Here is a 16,642-nt window from a genome sequence, read left to right on the forward strand (position 1 = left end):
AATTAAATATATTCTTCAAAATTTTAATGAATATTTTTTATTCAAAACATATTTTAAAATTATAGAATTAATGTTTCATTCTCATAGGTTAAATATGTGTAAAAAATCACTATATATTAGTTTTGGTATCTTTATACGAGTATGTGTTTCATTATTACTCTATTGAAAATTCTTAAAAACACATTTCAATATATTAGTTAATTTCACAACTATATAAGTCACATCAAATAAGTATAACTTGTTAAATTAATTAGTATTTTACCTTAAAAAAGAAGTTCAAAATATGCTATTATTAAAAACATTCACATCATCTTGTAATTTTAAAAACAAATTGCAAAAATATTGAAAATAACAAATATACATGTAGTAAAAATATCTAGACCATTCTGTATTACCTAAAAGAATATATTCAAAGATTATGATGAAATTATAACTTATAAATTTCTTAACTTAGATATATTATAAAAGTAACCATTTAAATATCATTTAAAAAACAAAAGTGTGATTATTAGAGAACCTAACTTAGTTAGCTGACATATTTCTCATATTGAATTTGAAATATAGGAAAGCAAATGCACAATGGAGTGAAATTACTTATTCACTTAGTTTTAGACCAAATTTAAACAAGAACTCTTAGGAGTAACTACTTAGTTAATAAACAAAAATATAGTATTATGATCATTGAGTAAAATAAACAAAGAACAACTATCCCATGTTTCTTTAGTATGTAGTTTAGTACAATTTTGTTCATATAATTTTAAACAATAATAGACTAATTTAATAAATAACAATGTACTTTCGATCAAGTCGATAATAATTTAATTTTAATAATATTAACATATACATCGACAATTATTTAAACATGGTAATAATGTGATGATTAAGAGTGATCTAAATTTAAACCAAAAAAACTAAAAATAAAAATGTAAAACTAAGATTAGTTTTTTAAATTTGGAGAATACAATATTCTTGTATATCATTTCTTTATACAGACTCTCATACTCTTTTTTTCACATTTCACAACCCTACTTCTATACCTTGCCGAACTACACTAAACCATTGTACCCACCCATTTTTCTCCTCATTCTCTCCTTTCTCAATCTCTATTGAATCAAAAGGAAAAGAAACATGAATGAATGTGTTCCAGTTTTGATAAAGTTAAGATACTCTCATTGGTCATTACAATTTCTTTTGAGAAATTTCTTCTGTGGAGGCTGAAATCCATATATTGGATGTGGCAGAAAGAGGTGTAAAGAGGGTATCACAAAATTTCCTGGGACAAACACAATAAAAAATGTATTGCTCACAGTAACAGGTGTTGGAACATCCCAAGACAACCTTAACTTGCCATCATATTCTTTCATGTGGACTGTAGCAGAGAAAATTACCCTTCTGCCCTTCTCAACCGGACCAATAACAGCACATTCGATAACCCACTAGAGATAAATTAGAAAAGAAAAAAAAATAAAAAAGAAAGGAAAGAAAGAAACAAACAAAGAAACTGGTGTTTGTCAGCGAGAGAGATCAGAGAGAGAAAGTAAAAGTCAAATAAAAAGCAGTATATGGACCAGTCAATGCTGGTGACTCACTTCCCAAGGCACCAATCTCCAGTCTCATTCTCCACACGTCGCCTCACCATCCTGTGACGTTATCATTCTCCCTGCCCGCACTGCCCGTTCTGCCCGACCCCTATTAGGTAAGTACCCAAGTACACCCTTCACCCCCTTTACCCACACGCTTTCTCTCACTCTCTCTCTTCCATCTTCTTTCTCTCTCTAGATTGTCGCATTTTCCCCCTTCCCACATCCAAAGGCGGCTCCCAATTCGTTCCTTCCTTCTCTCCATCGATTGTTCCTCTTTTGCATTTTTCTTCGGCTGGATCCGATTCTCCTAATTTCAATTTTCAGAACTCAGTCCTTTTTAGGGTTTCGTGGGAGCATGGTGGTAGAGTTAGGGTTTTGCACGGATCTAGGGTTTCGGTGGTTCTGAGGGCTTCGGGTGTGGAATTTGGAGGGGATTTGATGGTACGTGTTGGGGAAAATGCAAGGCTATGCATGGACGTGGAGGTGAGAAGGGCACTCGGCACATGTGGAAAGCCCCCGCACTTGGCAACTCGTCTCTGAACGCCGATGTTTCTTCGTCTTCTTCTTCATCGTCAGTGAAGTCTTTCTTTAAGGTATTGTAGTTGTAGTTGGGTCAGGATTGCGTGTTAGGTTTCGGTTTCTTCTGTGTAAGGAAAAGCTGTACATGATTATGTATGTCTGACAGCACATATGTGTCTTAATATGGAAATAAAGTGTAGCTTTTTTTGAGTGTGTTCTGTGTAAGTATGTGTCTAAGGTAGGATTAAGATGGAAAGTGCTGAATTTGGAACCAAAACGTGTTTAACCCTTTTCTAATAATCAAGAATTTATGATTATATTTTTATTTATTTATTGGAGGATGAGTACTTTTCAATTAGTATCTTTAAATGGAATGGATCATTTTTCTTGTCATTACTACAAGAGGTTAATTTTAATTGTTCTAATCTCTAATGGAATAGATCATATTTCTTGCAATTTTTAATTTTTAATTGTAGCAAGCTTATGTGATTTTGATGTAGTAGTAGTAGGAAGAAAAGAGGTCCAGATATTTTTCTATCCATTGAAAGGACCTACAATGAGTTATGTAGTCAATTGAGGGGCTGATGATTTACAGTTGGGGGGAATGGATGATGTGAGCAAGGCTGGATTTGGGAGGCTGGCTGTGTGTGGGAGTATATAAAGATTTTATAGATTTAGATACAGGTACAAGCTGTGTGAATCAGGATTGTGGTTTGTTAGGCTTATAACTAAGCAGAGAATATATATCCCTGATGAGTTTAGACTTGGGCCTTTTTTGTCACTGTAAAAGCTCTTTGAGCTCCTTTATAAATTTAATGAAATTATCTTAATTGAAATTCCATTCTTGGTTTAGGTGTCATACTGCTGTGCTTTAGTGGTGATTTCTTGGTTCTTTAATTAAATTTATTTTAATTCTAATGCCAAAGAAGAATGTGTACTTGTGAATATTCTTTTTAAGGGAGCAGTTGCCAAATAAGTGTAAAATAAAATATTCAAAATACCTAATATGACTTATTCTAAATGCAAAGCACTTAGGCATTCTGTTTCTGTTGATTGAATTTTAATAGTTCACTAAGGATTCCCTGTCTTCTCAAATCATAGGACCGTCGCAAAATTAGTGTTGGTGAATGTGCTCTCTTCAAACCTTCTGAAGATCGCCCACCATATATTGGTATAATTCGTTATCTGACAATTGGCAAAGATAAAAAATTGAAGTTTGGTGTTAGTTGGCTCTATCGATCAATTGAAGTGAAACTCAGCAAGAGCGTGCCTTTGGAGGCTGCTCCAAACGAAATCTTCTACACCTTCCATAAGGATGAGATTGATGCTGAAGCTCTGCTCCATCCTTGTAAAGTTGCATTTCTTCCTAAGGGGGCAGAACTTCAACCAGGGATTTCTTCATTTTTGTGCAGGAGGGTTTATGACATTGCAAACAAGTGTTTATGGTGGTTAAATGATCAAGATTATATTAATGTAAGTTTCTGCTCTCAGATGTTCCTGTATGTTATGAATTTTTTGTGGTGCTCAGTCTTTTCCCAACTTATTTTGTCCTCATCATCCCAGGATTGTCAAGAAGAAGTAGATAAACTATTATACAGGAATTGTGTAGAAATGCATGCAACAGTGCAGCCAGGTGGCCGTTCTCCTAAGCCTATGAGTAGTCCAACTTCAACATCTCAGTTAAAATCTGCTTCAGATAGTGTCCAGAATAGTACTTCTTCCTTTCCTTCTCACATTAAGGGGAGGAAAAGGGAAAGGGCAGATCAAGGCTCTGAGTCAGCCAAGCGAGAACGATCAATAAAAACTGAGGATGGGGATTCTGGTAATTTCAAGCATGATAACATTTTCAAGACAGAGATTGCAAAAATTACTGAGAAGGGAGGGCTTGTTGATGGTGAAGGAGTTGTAAAATTAGTGCAGCTGATGGTTCCTGATAGAAATGAGAAGAAGATTGATTTAGCTAGCCGGTCATTGCTTGCAGCTGTTGTTGCAGCAACAGATAAGTTAGATTGTCTTAGTCAGTTTGTGCAGCAAAGGGGTTTGCCTGTATTTGATGAATGGCTCCAAGAGGTCCATAAAGGGAAGATTGGCGACAGTGATAAATCTGCTGAGGAATTTCTGTTGGTATTGCTACGGGCACTTGATAAACTTCCAGTAAATCTTCAGGCTTTACAAACATGCAACATTGGAAAATCTGTGAATCATTTGCGAAGTCACAAAAACGCTGAAATTCAGAGGAAAGCAAGAGGTTTAGTTGATACATGGAAGAAACGAGTTGAAGCTGAAATGAATATAAATGATGCAAAGTCTGGTTCAGGTACCAATGTCCACTGGCCTGCCAAATCACGTCCTTCTGATGTTGGTCAAGGTGGGAATAGACACTCAGGTGCATCATCAGATGTTGCCATGAAGAGTTCAGTTACCCAGCTTTCTGCTTCCAAGACCACCTCTGTGAAGATTGTCCAGGGAGAGAATATTACCAGATCTGCATCAACATCTGCATTTCCAGGGCCTGCAAAATCAGTGCCGTCACCTGCAGCTGCTACTGCAAATTTAAAAGATGGGCAGCCTCGTATTGTTGCTGTCAATGGAGGTTCTGATCCTCCCATGGCAAATGCAAGGGATGAGAAAAGTTGTAGTTCTAGTCAATCTCACAACAACAGTCAATCTTGTTCTAGTGACCATGCTAAAACTGGAGGTCACTCAGTAAAGGAAGATGCCAGAAGCTCTACTGCAATGAGTGCCAATAAGATTTCTGGAGGCTCTTCACGGCATCGAAAATCCATTAATGGATTTTCAGGTTCATCTCCATCTGGGGGGCAAAGGGAAACCGGATCAAGCAAGAATTCCTCCTTGCACAAAAATTTAACTTCAGAAAAAATATCTCAACCTGGATTAATGGATAAAGCAGTTGATGGAACTTCTCTTGAGGGCAATATTCCAAAGCTGATTGTTAAAATTCCAAATCAAGGTAGAAGTCCTGCACAAAGTGTCAGCGCTGGTTCTTTTGATGATCCTACAATCATGAATAGTCGAGCTTCATCTCCTGTTCTTCCTGAGAAGCATGATCAGTCTGATCACAGCCCAAATGAAAAGAGCGACCTTTATCGAGTAAATATTGGTTCAGATATTAATACTGAATCTTGGCAGAGTAATGACTTTAAAGAGGTATTGACTGGCTCTGATGAGGGTGATGGATCACCTGCTGCAGTTACTGATGAAGAGCACTGTCGGACTGGCAATGATTGTAAGAAGGCATTGGAAGTATCAAAAGCTGCTTCATCATCATCTGGAAATGAAAATAAAGCTGGCAATTTGCAGGATGCTTCTTACAGCTCAATAAATGCTTTAATTGAAGGTGTTAAGTACTCTGAAGCTGATGATGGTGGAATGAATCTTCTTGCTAGTGTGGCTGCTGGAGAGATATTGAAATCTGAATTGTTAACTCCAACTGGATCTCCAGAAAGAAATACAGCTGCTGTTGAACAGTCATGCACAGACAATGGTGTTAAGTCCTCTGAAGAAAATCTTGTTCGTGATGAATGTCACTCAAATGATGCTCTTGATGTTGAACATAAGAATCTGGCCTCTGTAACAGGTGATCTAGGGGCAAATGGTGAAAGCGATTCTGATTTTCAAGCTTCAGGAGGAAAAACTGCAAGAGAGCTAAATAAGCGTGTTGATGCATGTAATATGGATTTACAACAGGTTGCTGAAACTACTTTGGAAAGCAAAGGAAAATTAAATGAAAAATCTGGACCTACTTCTCTGGGTGGCCTTGCTGAAAATTGTGTACAAGAAGCTGGAGATGGTGATGGAAGCAAGCAACTACAGGAGGTTGTTCAGGGAGTCAATGCTGGCGAAATTCATGATAAAATCAATTGCGTTGCTGAAGTTGAGGCAGAAGCAGCTAAAAAATTGTCACATACAGCTGCGGAAGTGGATGTTCAGAGTGATAACTATACTGCTGAAGGATCAAGTGGCAGTGGACAGACAGTTAAAAATCCTCCTGCTGTACTTGTTCAGTCTGATTTGGCAAGAGGAAAAGATGATAAAGCGCTCCATTCTTCTGGTTATAGTGTTGACAAGGTTCTTAAAGACTTCCCTGAACGGGAATCTGACAAAATTGATGATGTTGATGCTGAGAATCATGTCAATCAGTGTAGAAGTAAAAGAAGTGAGTCTGAAAGTGACACCTTGACCATGCCTGAGAATAGAGGTATATGTTCTATTGTGACTGGTCTTGTTGCTGAACATGTAGAGGAGAATTTAGAAACGAGAGATGTTCGTGACCAACCTTCTAGAGAGGATCTTCCTGAAGACTCACCTAGTGTTCTTTCACAAGAAATCGATAAGCATCTCAATTCTAAAAGGTTGAAATTGACTTCCTCAGAAGCAGAGGAGGCTGAGGAGTGCACCTCTACCACTGCAGATGCTTCTTCCATGTCTGCTGCAGCTGTGTCAGATGCGGATGCAAAGGTTGAATTTGATTTAAATGAAGGGCTCAATGCAGATGATGGAAGATGTGAGTTCAACAGCATTGCCAATTCAGGATGTGCACCTTCTGGTCGATTGATCAGTCCTGTTCCATTTCCTGCTTCATCTATGTCTTGTGGTATTCTTGCCCCAGTCACTGTGGCGTCTGCTGCTAAGGGGCACTTTGTGCCTCCCGAAGATTTATTGAGAAGTAAAGGTGAAATTGGTTGGAAGGGATCAGCTGCCACCAGTGCATTCAGGCCAGCTGAACCCAGGAAAGTTATGGAAATGCCTCTTGGTACATCAACTACCCCTATTCCTGATGCTCCAGCTGGAAAGCAGAGTCGAGCACCATTGGATATTGACTTGAATGTGGCCGATGAAAGAATACTTGATGACATTTCTTGTGCTCGACACACAAATTCTATATCTCTTGCAACTGATAGTCATGATCCTGTATGCAGTAAAATACCTTCACCTGTCCGCAGCTCTGGAGGGCTTGGTCTTGACTTAAACCAAGTGGATGATGCTTCCGACATGGGCATTTGCTTGAACAGTAATCATAAAATTGATGTGCCAATTATGCAGGGGAAATCATCATTGGGTGGTCCACCAATTAGAGAAGTGAATGCCCACAGGGACTTTGATTTGAACAACGGACCTTCTGTGGATGAAATGACCACCGAATCCTCATTGTTCTCTCAGCACTCCCGGAGCAATGTGCCATCTCAATTACCTGTTTCTGGACATAGAATGACTACTGCTGAGCCAGGCAACTTCTCTTGGCTTCCTTCCAGTGGCAACACCTATTCTGCTGTCACAATATCTTCAATTATGCCTGATAGAGGGGATCAGCCCTTTTCAATTGTTGCTCCAAATGGGCCACAAAGGTTGTTGACTCCTGCTGCTGGTGGCAACCCATTTGGACCTGATATTTATAGGGCCCCAGTATTGTCATCTTCTCCTGCAGTGTCATATCCATCTGCTCCATTTGAATATCCCGTCTTCCCCTTTAACTCCAGCTTCCCTCTTCCATCAGCTTCTTTTTCTGCTGGGTCAACTACTTACGTATATCCAACATCAGCCAATCGGCTTTGCTTCCCTGCAGTAAATTCACAGTTAATGGGGCCTGCTGCCACAGTTTCATCTCATTACCCCAGGCCCTATGTTGTTGGTCTTCCAGAAGGTAACAATAGTGGTAGTGCTGAGACCAGTAGAAAATGGACAAGGCAGGGTTTAGATCTTAATGCTGGACCTGGCTGTTCAGACATGGAGGGGAGAGATGAGAGTTTGCCTCTTCCATCTAGGCAACTTTCTGTTGCTAGTTCAAAGGCCTTAGCTGAGGAGCAAGCGAGGATCCAGCTTGCCGGTAGTGTTCGGAAGAGGAAGGAGCCTGATGGTGGGTGGGATGGCTACAACCAATCCTCATGGCAATAGCAATCTATATAATCATACAATCTGATGACCACAAATGCTTGTAAGTGTTTAGTTTTGTATATTCAAATGTTTGCAACACTTGGTCACTTGTGGGAGAAGATCTGAAAATATATCCTGTGTCATGCTGATGTAATTCAGTGGAGGTTGTTACTTTTTTCGTTAAGAAATATATTTAAATGATAATGGAATAAATGCTATTGCAATTTCTCTGTGGGCAGTCTTCTGTCCCATTTTCATTGAGAAATCCTGCTCCGTTTCAGCCTGCTGTGGCTCTCATATATTTCCGTTCTTCTTGCTAGTTTTCTTTTTACTATCTTTTTTATGTTTTCTTAGGTGATCCTCAATTGAATGTTGTCATGCCTCTTAAGTAGTTGTTTGTATGCTAAATGTGTCGTCTTCAGTGATTTGTGGATGGGGGATGGTCAATTTCCATAGAACATCTAACATTTGCTTTTGGGAGAATTGGGTGGTAAGTGGGCGCCTGATTATGTTAGTCGCAGGTCCTCATTCCCTTAGTTTATCATATATATTTTACAGGAATATTTGAAAGGGGAACTAGTTATTTTTCCTTCCTAAAGAGGGGACCATACTTGTTGCATCTATATCTATATCTAGTGGACCATAACTTTCCCTTATCAGCACTTCATGTAGAAATCCTCTTTTTACGTTCAGAAACTAAATTAAAATCTTTTCCTATACACACATACATACATAATAGGGACCAACAAATTTTGGCACCAAGTTGCTTCCTCTGCTGTGATCGATATATGTTTGCTGTGTATCGGATTCCTTCACATTTAACGTTTCTACCTGATTTTGTTGATATTTACAACTAGTCGTGTTTTCATTATCACACTGGCTTTGTTTTTGTATAGAGTCGTGCAAATTTGGCGTTGCTAATTTTTTCACTCGATATGTTAATCAAAGCCAGAACTTTGATACGTTGTCGTTTTCTTGGAACTGTCTAATTCCGTGTCATACAGAGAAATCTCTGTCCACACTCGCCAGTCTGTATATCATTACTTGTTCTTGTAATGTTGTGTGATGGACTAAAAGAATGTTTGGTGGCATTTCGGGGTCGGTGTTAAGTCGGAAAAGGGTATAAGCGGAATAAGGTTGCATGCTTCTGGTTTGTTTAGAAGATGGGATTAGCCTATGTTTTCAATCAAATAATTAAAACAGAAAATTAATTTTAACTGAAAGCTAACAAGTTGGTATGTTTTTATTTGGATAAGTAATTTCAAATAGGGTAGTGAGTTAATGTAACCTGGTTTACATGATTGACTCATCATAAGTTGTTTTCTTGTTTGTGAACTCTGCTTATCACATATTTGTGGGTTAGTAGATTGATTTCATTAATGATATTTTTGCTTTATTTATTTATTTATTTATTTTATATATTTTTTGCAGTAAAATAAAATATATTTGACTTGATTATTTTTAAGTGTTTAAATATTTTATAGTAGTTAAAATTTAAAATTTAAAATTTAAAATGTTAATTTATATAGTTTACAAACATAAGTTAAATATAATCACCTTCAACTTGACTCATTAATTTGTGGATTAAGTCAGTTAACTTACATCTAAAACAATTAATTTTTTTACAATCCATCACAATTCGAATTGGCGGTAAATCGGTTGGTTTATACGGTTGACTTCATTTTGATATCTCTTATTTCGAAGAAATTTTCTTTCAATTTGAATGGACTACAATTATTGGATTTTGATAGTACCGTTTTTATTTGTTTTTGTAAAAGTTGTTCGATTATTAAAATAAACGTGAATTTTCTAATTAGAACTAAAATTATTGGATTTGGAAAGTACCGTTTTTATTTGTTTTTATAAAAGTTGTTCGATTATTAAAATAAACGTGAATTTCCTAATTAAAACTTTTAAATATAAAGGAAAATTAGTGAAGGGAAACTTGAATTAAATTTCTTTTACCGGTGATTTGAATAATTGAGATTGAATATAAAGAAAAATTATTTTCAAAACATTTTAAAAGTAAGATGAATAAATTAATAAAAAGCCATGCGAAGTGAAGTCTTTATGTTGAGTAATGGATTTTTTAATAAATTTATTCGAGTAATTCTTGAAGAGATAAAAATAAAAGATAATATTTACCAATTCAAATTAACTTTTGTACAAACTTAAAAATTAGAAATTTAAAGGAGTTAAATTTCTACAAATCAAATTTTCTTCTAGAAATTAGTTTATATTTATTTTTATTTATAGAAAAACATGCTGATAATCGTAACCTTCGTTCTCTTACCTGATTCAGACAATTGAGCAGCTAAAGTTGGAGAAGGTGAAGGGAGAGGGATGGTGGGATCAAACGTCATATCATTTGAGAAATAAGTACAATAAAAGCATAGGTTTTTCAAATAGTTGCTGATATTGGTCTATTCTGAATAATGAACCACCCAACGAGTCCTTTTATATAGAGATTATGAACAATACAACAATTCAGCACGCTTTAATTAGTAATAATTTGAAAAGCTAGTTTAGTTTGAATATCAGATAATGACACCTCATATCATATATATATATATATATATACACTGAAACTAGATCAAATTCAAATAAAATAATTTAAATAAATGGTAGCTAGCCAACAAACTTCTTTGTGCTTTCTTTACATGCTTATACGGTGCAACTGTTTCATAACATTAAAACCTACCTGAAATCAAATTCAAAACAACCAAATATAAGTAACAACACTGCAAACTCCAGCCAAGTCATTATAATTCAAGTTTCATATTTCTACAATCAAACCTTTGGACGAAATGCTAATGTAGTCTTTCATTTAAGACGAACAATGTTCCTTCCACACAACACGTTTCTGCATTTTCACTGAGATAGATTAAATCCAATAACCAAAAGTCACAGGAACTAATATTATAACATTCAAAACAAGCCAAACTATAGTACAATTTTATCATGTGCATATATATACATATATTTTTTTCACACTTTAACTGCCACCGTGTATTCTCTTTAATAAACTATGGTGGTTTAATGCGAGTTGCCACGTTATTCATTATTGTTTTCCTTAAGTATTGGTAACCTAACCTGACCAGTTATTAACTATTTTATCAGTTCTTGATACACAATAAATTTTGGGTAAGTACAACCAACTACTAAAATATTTGAATACTCAAAGTGGGTAACTTTTCGATAGGGATAATATAAAATTGTTGAAATGAAAACAGTGAGGTGTCAAAGGAAAAGTGTTACCCCAACAGAAAAATATGTATAAAACTGTTAGATATAATATAGAAAAGGTGCACTGACAGGAAACAGCCTCGTGGTTTTTTCTTCCTCTTCTCGTTTTGCTTTTGTGGAGGCTTGATCACCATTCTTATTGCAGCATCAAAAACCCCCTTCACATTCTGCAATAGTATTGCGAAAATAAGTTTGGTTTCAGGCAGAATATTTGTTAAAACATCAAAGTAAGTATCTCCAAAAACTGATGAAAAATATCTGGCATACCAAAATTGAGAGATACCAATAATAGACCCTTTAACAACAAACACATCACATGAGCAAAACCAAATGATATTGCTACATTTCACAATTTTTTACAGCTATGAAAGCATCTCATTGGAGTAATGGTGTATTGGCACCTTTTGGATAATTTAACAAATTTTCACATTCTATGCCAGGCCATCTCCATCCCAACAACTGAATTTTACCTTTTGAGGTTCTTAAATTAATTAAGTGGATTCCATGATTAGATATTAGACAATTTTACCTTTTATAATGTAAACACTTTTCTTCTTTCACTTCACAGTTTTCTTGAACCACTTTCCATGCATTTCAGATCATACAAAATACATTCCAGGATCTGGAAAGCAGGGAAAGTGCTACGGATCAATCGGGTCCGTTAGGTAACTCACTTCTCCAGCCTAACAACTCTAAACTTTATTAACTGGGTCCACAAGTCCCACATCCTTATTTTACATTACATTTAATCATTTTGAAGTCATAATTATTTGATATGTGAAACAAAAAAATAATAAAAACATGGCCCAACTTCATGAATTAGATTTTACTTAAAATTTAGAAAAAAAGTTGTTAAAAAGGCTATATCAGTAAGGCATGAGTAATTTACATTATTGCACATCATCCAAACATGATCCACCTACCATAATTTATTTTATTTTAAATTGCATTCCTCTAAAAGATGAATTATACTGTGTGGTATTTTTTTCATGTACAAACAAACAATTGCAAGAATAAGATGGTACTTAAATATACCTGCTGAGTTTTTGAGCTGCACTCGATATAATAAGTTGCTCCAATCTGTTTACGGAGTTCCTCACCCTAGTAATGAACAGAAAATCCAATACTTCATAAAAATCATTGCATGCGAAACTCTACACATTTGCATACACATTTGGTGATGAAAGATTTGTACTTGCTCAGTAGTCACGGGCATCAAACCTGGATGATCAGCCATATAGTGCTTGTCTTCTCGGAGATCTGCATGCCCATCACACATAATAGCAATGCATGTCATACTACTGCCACCATTAATTGAACATTGATGTCAAAATTGTTTTCCTTTTTCCTTTTACTTTTACAATCTTGTTCTAACACTAACTTGCTGTTGAAATAAAAATATTATCTTGAAATAAAACTTATGCATAAGTAATGTTTTAGGATATGATGAAGTAAAAATTAACAAACTGTTAGAACTAGAGATGGATTATGTCTGCTGTATGAAGCAAGAGACAAAAACTATTTGATCAAAATACTAAATTATGCAAACTGTCAAATGAATCAAGAAAAAGTAAAGGAGATCAAGATTAATGGTTGACTAATGAATTCGTGATTATGTTGCTCGTTATTGTCATAGTTTTTCAAATCTTGAATAAAGCTTTCTTTCATTTAATTCAGTGGTAGTAATATTAGAGTTGATGTGAAGATTATGCATCATGAAGCAATTGTCATGATGCTTACGTATCATGATCCAACTTCTTTATTTTTAAATTCTAAATTTTGGTAAAAAAGATTAGGCATCCTTTTGTGAAGATGATCCAATATTTATTGATCAATTAATAAAAGGGATTAGAACATTTAAACTACACTAAAGAATAGTCTTTAAAGCTTATAGCACTGAGTTCTTTACTTCAATTAAAGTAGATGGCATCAATGATACAATTATGTCATCCTTGCAGTAGAATTTTTTGGTCAAGCAATCTGCATTTGTAATATCTGAATACAATTTCCTAAGTAGATTACCAATAAGTGATGAAGGAGATGTAAACTAAAATGTGTCCTCACTATAGTAGGGATACATGGACAAGTTAGAAGCTGCACATATAAGCCCAACCCATATGAAAGCCAGTCTTCACAAATTTATGATGAATGAGTTTGTTACGTTTAAAATATATACTATGGCACAAAACTTTGTGCATATTCTTTTACTGAATTCTATTGTAAAAGAATTGATACACAGAAGGGTCTATAATTAGAAGACAAATTAGCACGAGACTAAGACAGACATTAACACAAGTGAAGGATGACTTACCCAATTTGGTACCAACCAATACCAATGGGATGCCAGGGGCAAAATGCTGGAGTTCAGGGATCCACTGGAGAGTGCATACAAATTAGAGAACAAAAGAGAAATCTGCAAGACATCAAAATACCAATTCAGAGATACAAGCACTGAAGCATACCTTCTTCAGCACATTCTCATAGCTTGCTCGACTAACTAAAGAAAAAGCCAAGACAAAGACATCTGCCCCCCTGTAGCTCAATGGCCTCAGCCTGTTGTAATCCTCTTGCCCTAAGGAAGGTATTGGAAACAAATACAATATAACAAACTTTGCCTTTCAACATACAAAACCCTCCCTTGGAGCCAATTAGACTTATACCACCAGTGGTTTATTGAAATTGCTTCTGAATCACTACCTTTTTAAGGTTCCAGAAACTCTCCTGTTGGGAGTATTTGGTGTAAATAAAGTGTTTTAGGACAGCAGGTGTCAGTTTAATATACTCTAAATGAAGAAAAAAAAGGAGTATTGTTTGAAATCTCAAGAAACTTTAATTCAATCTTTTCAGTTTTACACGAATCCTTCCCCTCCCCAGATAAAATAAAACAACAAAAAAATTATAACAAGTCTCAGAGGGTATACCAGCTGTATCCCAAAGGCCTAAATTGACAGTTACGCCTTCAACAACTACATTGGCACTGAAATTGTCAAACACAGTGGGAATATAGTCCTGACGATCAACATAGAGGGAAAGCCAAATCAGATGAACTCAATGGTGAAATTTTACAAGATAATAAATGGGTAACCTTCTGTGTCCAACACACACAAACAAAAAAAACATGTTTTAAGCAAATTAAGATGACTTCAACGGAACTGAGCGGAATTCAGGATGCATATGCACACACAGTGAACAATTACAGGATAAGAACATTAAATGGAAGCAATTAAAAAAAATGATCTCTTCAAAGCATAAAGGATTTGGAAGAAAGCATGCACACCGTGGGGAATTTGTTGCTGGTGTAGCAAATGAGCATGCAGGTCTTCCCTACAGCTCCGTCCCCAACGGTCACACACTTGATGAATCTTGGGGCAATAGCAGCCATTGGAAGAAACACAAAGAAGAAGAAACTCTGAGAATAGCTTAACCAAAAGGGAAACAGAAGTGGGTGTTTTGTTGGATTGTAAAAGATTAAAGCTTTTGATTGACCCAGCCACTGATGGAGAGAGAGAAAGAGTGGCGGCACTTCACATGATTCTCACTCATTCCCTCTTTCTTGTACCTGCCAATTGCTTTTCTTTTTTAATCTTAGTCTTTGCAAAAGCAATTTTTTATTATTTTTTCTTTTGTGCTTTTATTTAAAGTCAGGTACAATTTTTTGTCATGGTACGTTGGAAGAGAAGCAAATGACAAAGAAAACCATTTTTTAACTGAAGAGAAAGCAAAAGATAAAAAAAGAAGTTGAATTTAGAAAATTAAATTTTTTATTCTTCTTACTTTTTAATTAAGTTTTTTTTTCCTTAGATTCCTAGTTAGCATTAAAATCTTGGTCTGAGTATTTTTAATTTCTTAATCTGCTCATATAGTTTTTCTACATACACATTAAGATTAATTGGAACAAAAAATATTTGAATTATATTAAACAAATTAAAATTATCTTTGTGAAATTTTATGAAAAAAGTGAAACACTAACATGTACACAACAACTATTTTTTCCTTTCTGTTGATGTCGCACAAAACAATTCCAAATTGGAAGAATTATTTTTTCTCCTAAACTTTAGATTCTGACTCTTTTAATGATCAGTTATAGCAAGATCGTACATCACATGACTTGTATGTATTTATTAACACATTAGTGCCTTTCTTTACACATTTGAGATTCTTTTTTTATTTATAAATTTAAACAAATAAAGATATAGGTTTTGTTTTGTTTAGTATAACTTTATTATTGGCATATTTATATCACTTTTAAATAGCTACCAAATTTAAAGGGATGTCGTAAGTGTTAATAAACCTTTACAAGTCACATGATCGATTTTGATTTGTTCATGGACAAAATGATAGATGTTGAAAAAATGAGAGAAAAAAAAGTAAAAAGTAGTTATCATGAAATGCCCTTAAAGTTTACAAAGAACTTTCTCACATAAATATTTACTGTTGATTATTTTAAAATTAGAAAATTTTAAAGGATATTTTCACACTCTTATTAATTTTTTTTTTCTATAGTGAATTAGGTTGAGTAGCTTTAAACTCATGGGGTGTTGAAGATGAAATTTTTTTCTGATTTGTTTATTGAAATAATAAGTTATAATTCACATCTTATTCCTTTTTAAACGCTTTAAGTCACACACACATATACATATACATATATATATATATATATATATATATATATATATATATATATATATATATATATATAATTTCAGTTCAATTGTTGTATACACAGACTCTTTTCCTAAAGAATTAACTCAATTATATAGAAGATGTTTTTTACTTGAATAATATTTTTTCTTATAAAGGATATAAGTTGTCTTTCAGAAAAAGAAAATTGCCTACCTTCGATATTGTACTTCAAACTTTATTCAACTTATTTAATTAAATTGTTATACAAAGACTTTTATGTTATTATTGCAAGTGTAATTGAAAATAATTCTTTGTATTTTTATTTCACTTTTTAAATAAGATTCACTGACAAATAAGATATATATATTTTAGAAATAAAATTAATAACAAAAATAGTTATACTATTGTTTTATTTCTTTTTAGGCTTAATTAATTATACTATTGGGTGTGAAGCTGGTGCATTAATTATTCTTACGCGTCATGGACCCATGAAAAGGGTGTTTGGTGGTCCAACTCTGTGTAAGCTCTCACCAGCATTTGGTTTGGAGGTAATTTTCGTCCTTGGATTTATCGTTATCTATAACTGTAAATGATACATTTCTTTAATGTCTTTTTTTTTAATTTTATTTTTAGTAATTACTTTTAAAATCTAAATAATTATTTATAATAAAAAATTATCTTTCAATTTTATTATTTTAGTAATTTATTTTTTAATTCAAATAATTATTTATTATAAAAGACTTATTTACTTTTCTTTATCATTTTATAATTAATTTTTC

The 16,642-nt window shown here is 34.4% G+C and overlaps 2 protein-coding genes across 3 annotated transcripts; one reads left to right on the plus strand and one right to left on the minus strand.

Annotated features, from left to right (window-relative positions):
* The first annotated feature begins 1,717 nt into the window (after positions 1–1,717).
* Positions 1,718–8,259, plus strand: LOC124842096 (uncharacterized). The gene is made up of 3 exons (XM_047318504.2): positions 1,718–2,176; positions 3,204–3,575; positions 3,666–8,259. The coding sequence occupies exons 1-3, from the start codon at positions 2,051–2,053 to the stop codon at positions 8,013–8,015; spliced, it is 4,848 nt and encodes a 1,615-aa protein (XP_047174460.1). The 5' UTR covers positions 1,718–2,050; the 3' UTR covers positions 8,016–8,259.
* A 2,161-nt stretch (positions 8,260–10,420) lies between these two features.
* LOC124842098 (rac-like GTP-binding protein ARAC8) lies at positions 10,421–14,814 on the minus strand. 2 transcript variants are annotated; one of them, XM_088106206.1, is made up of 9 exons: positions 14,518–14,814; positions 14,162–14,249; positions 13,703–13,812; positions 13,552–13,615; positions 12,436–12,500; positions 12,276–12,341; positions 11,310–11,407; positions 10,791–10,868; positions 10,421–10,695 (listed from the first exon to the last, which is right to left on the minus strand). In XM_088106206.1, exons 1-8 carry the CDS (start codon positions 14,620–14,622, stop codon positions 10,805–10,807), a joined length of 660 nt encoding a protein of 219 aa, XP_087962332.1. In that variant the 5' UTR covers positions 14,623–14,814; the 3' UTR covers positions 10,421–10,695; positions 10,791–10,804. The 2 variants fall into 2 exon arrangements, with proteins under 2 accessions (XP_087962332.1, XP_047174466.1); XM_047318510.2 differs by having other exon boundaries at positions 10,791–10,857; positions 14,518–14,808.
* Between the last annotated feature and the right edge of the window lie 1,828 nt (positions 14,815–16,642).

The sequence above is a fragment of the Vigna umbellata genome, chromosome 2 (assembly GCF_029865625.1).
Source record: "Vigna umbellata cultivar VRB3 chromosome 2, Vumbellata_1.0, whole genome shotgun sequence".
Taxonomy (NCBI): domain Eukaryota; kingdom Viridiplantae; phylum Streptophyta; class Magnoliopsida; order Fabales; family Fabaceae; genus Vigna; species Vigna umbellata.

Coding starts and splice junctions, on each gene's coding strand:
- LOC124842098 (XM_088106206.1), bottom strand. CDS start 14,622: ATGGCTGCTATTGCCCCAAGATTCATCAAGTGTGTGACCGTTGGGGAC. Junction 13,616..13,702: donor ATGAGAATGTGCTGAAGAAG/GTATGCTTCAGT, acceptor TGCACTCTCCAG/TGGATCCCTGAACTCCAGCA. Junction 12,342..12,435: donor TGCCCGTGACTACTGAGCAA/GTACAAATCTTT, acceptor GTTCATTACTAG/GGTGAGGAACTCCGTAAACA.
- LOC124842096 (XM_047318504.2), top strand. CDS start 2,051: ATGCATGGACGTGGAGGTGAGAAGGGCACTCGGCACATGTGGAAAGCC. Junction 2,177..3,203: donor CAGTGAAGTCTTTCTTTAAG/GTATTGTAGTTG, acceptor CTCAAATCATAG/GACCGTCGCAAAATTAGTGT. Junction 3,576..3,665: donor ATGATCAAGATTATATTAAT/GTAAGTTTCTGC, acceptor TCATCATCCCAG/GATTGTCAAGAAGAAGTAGA.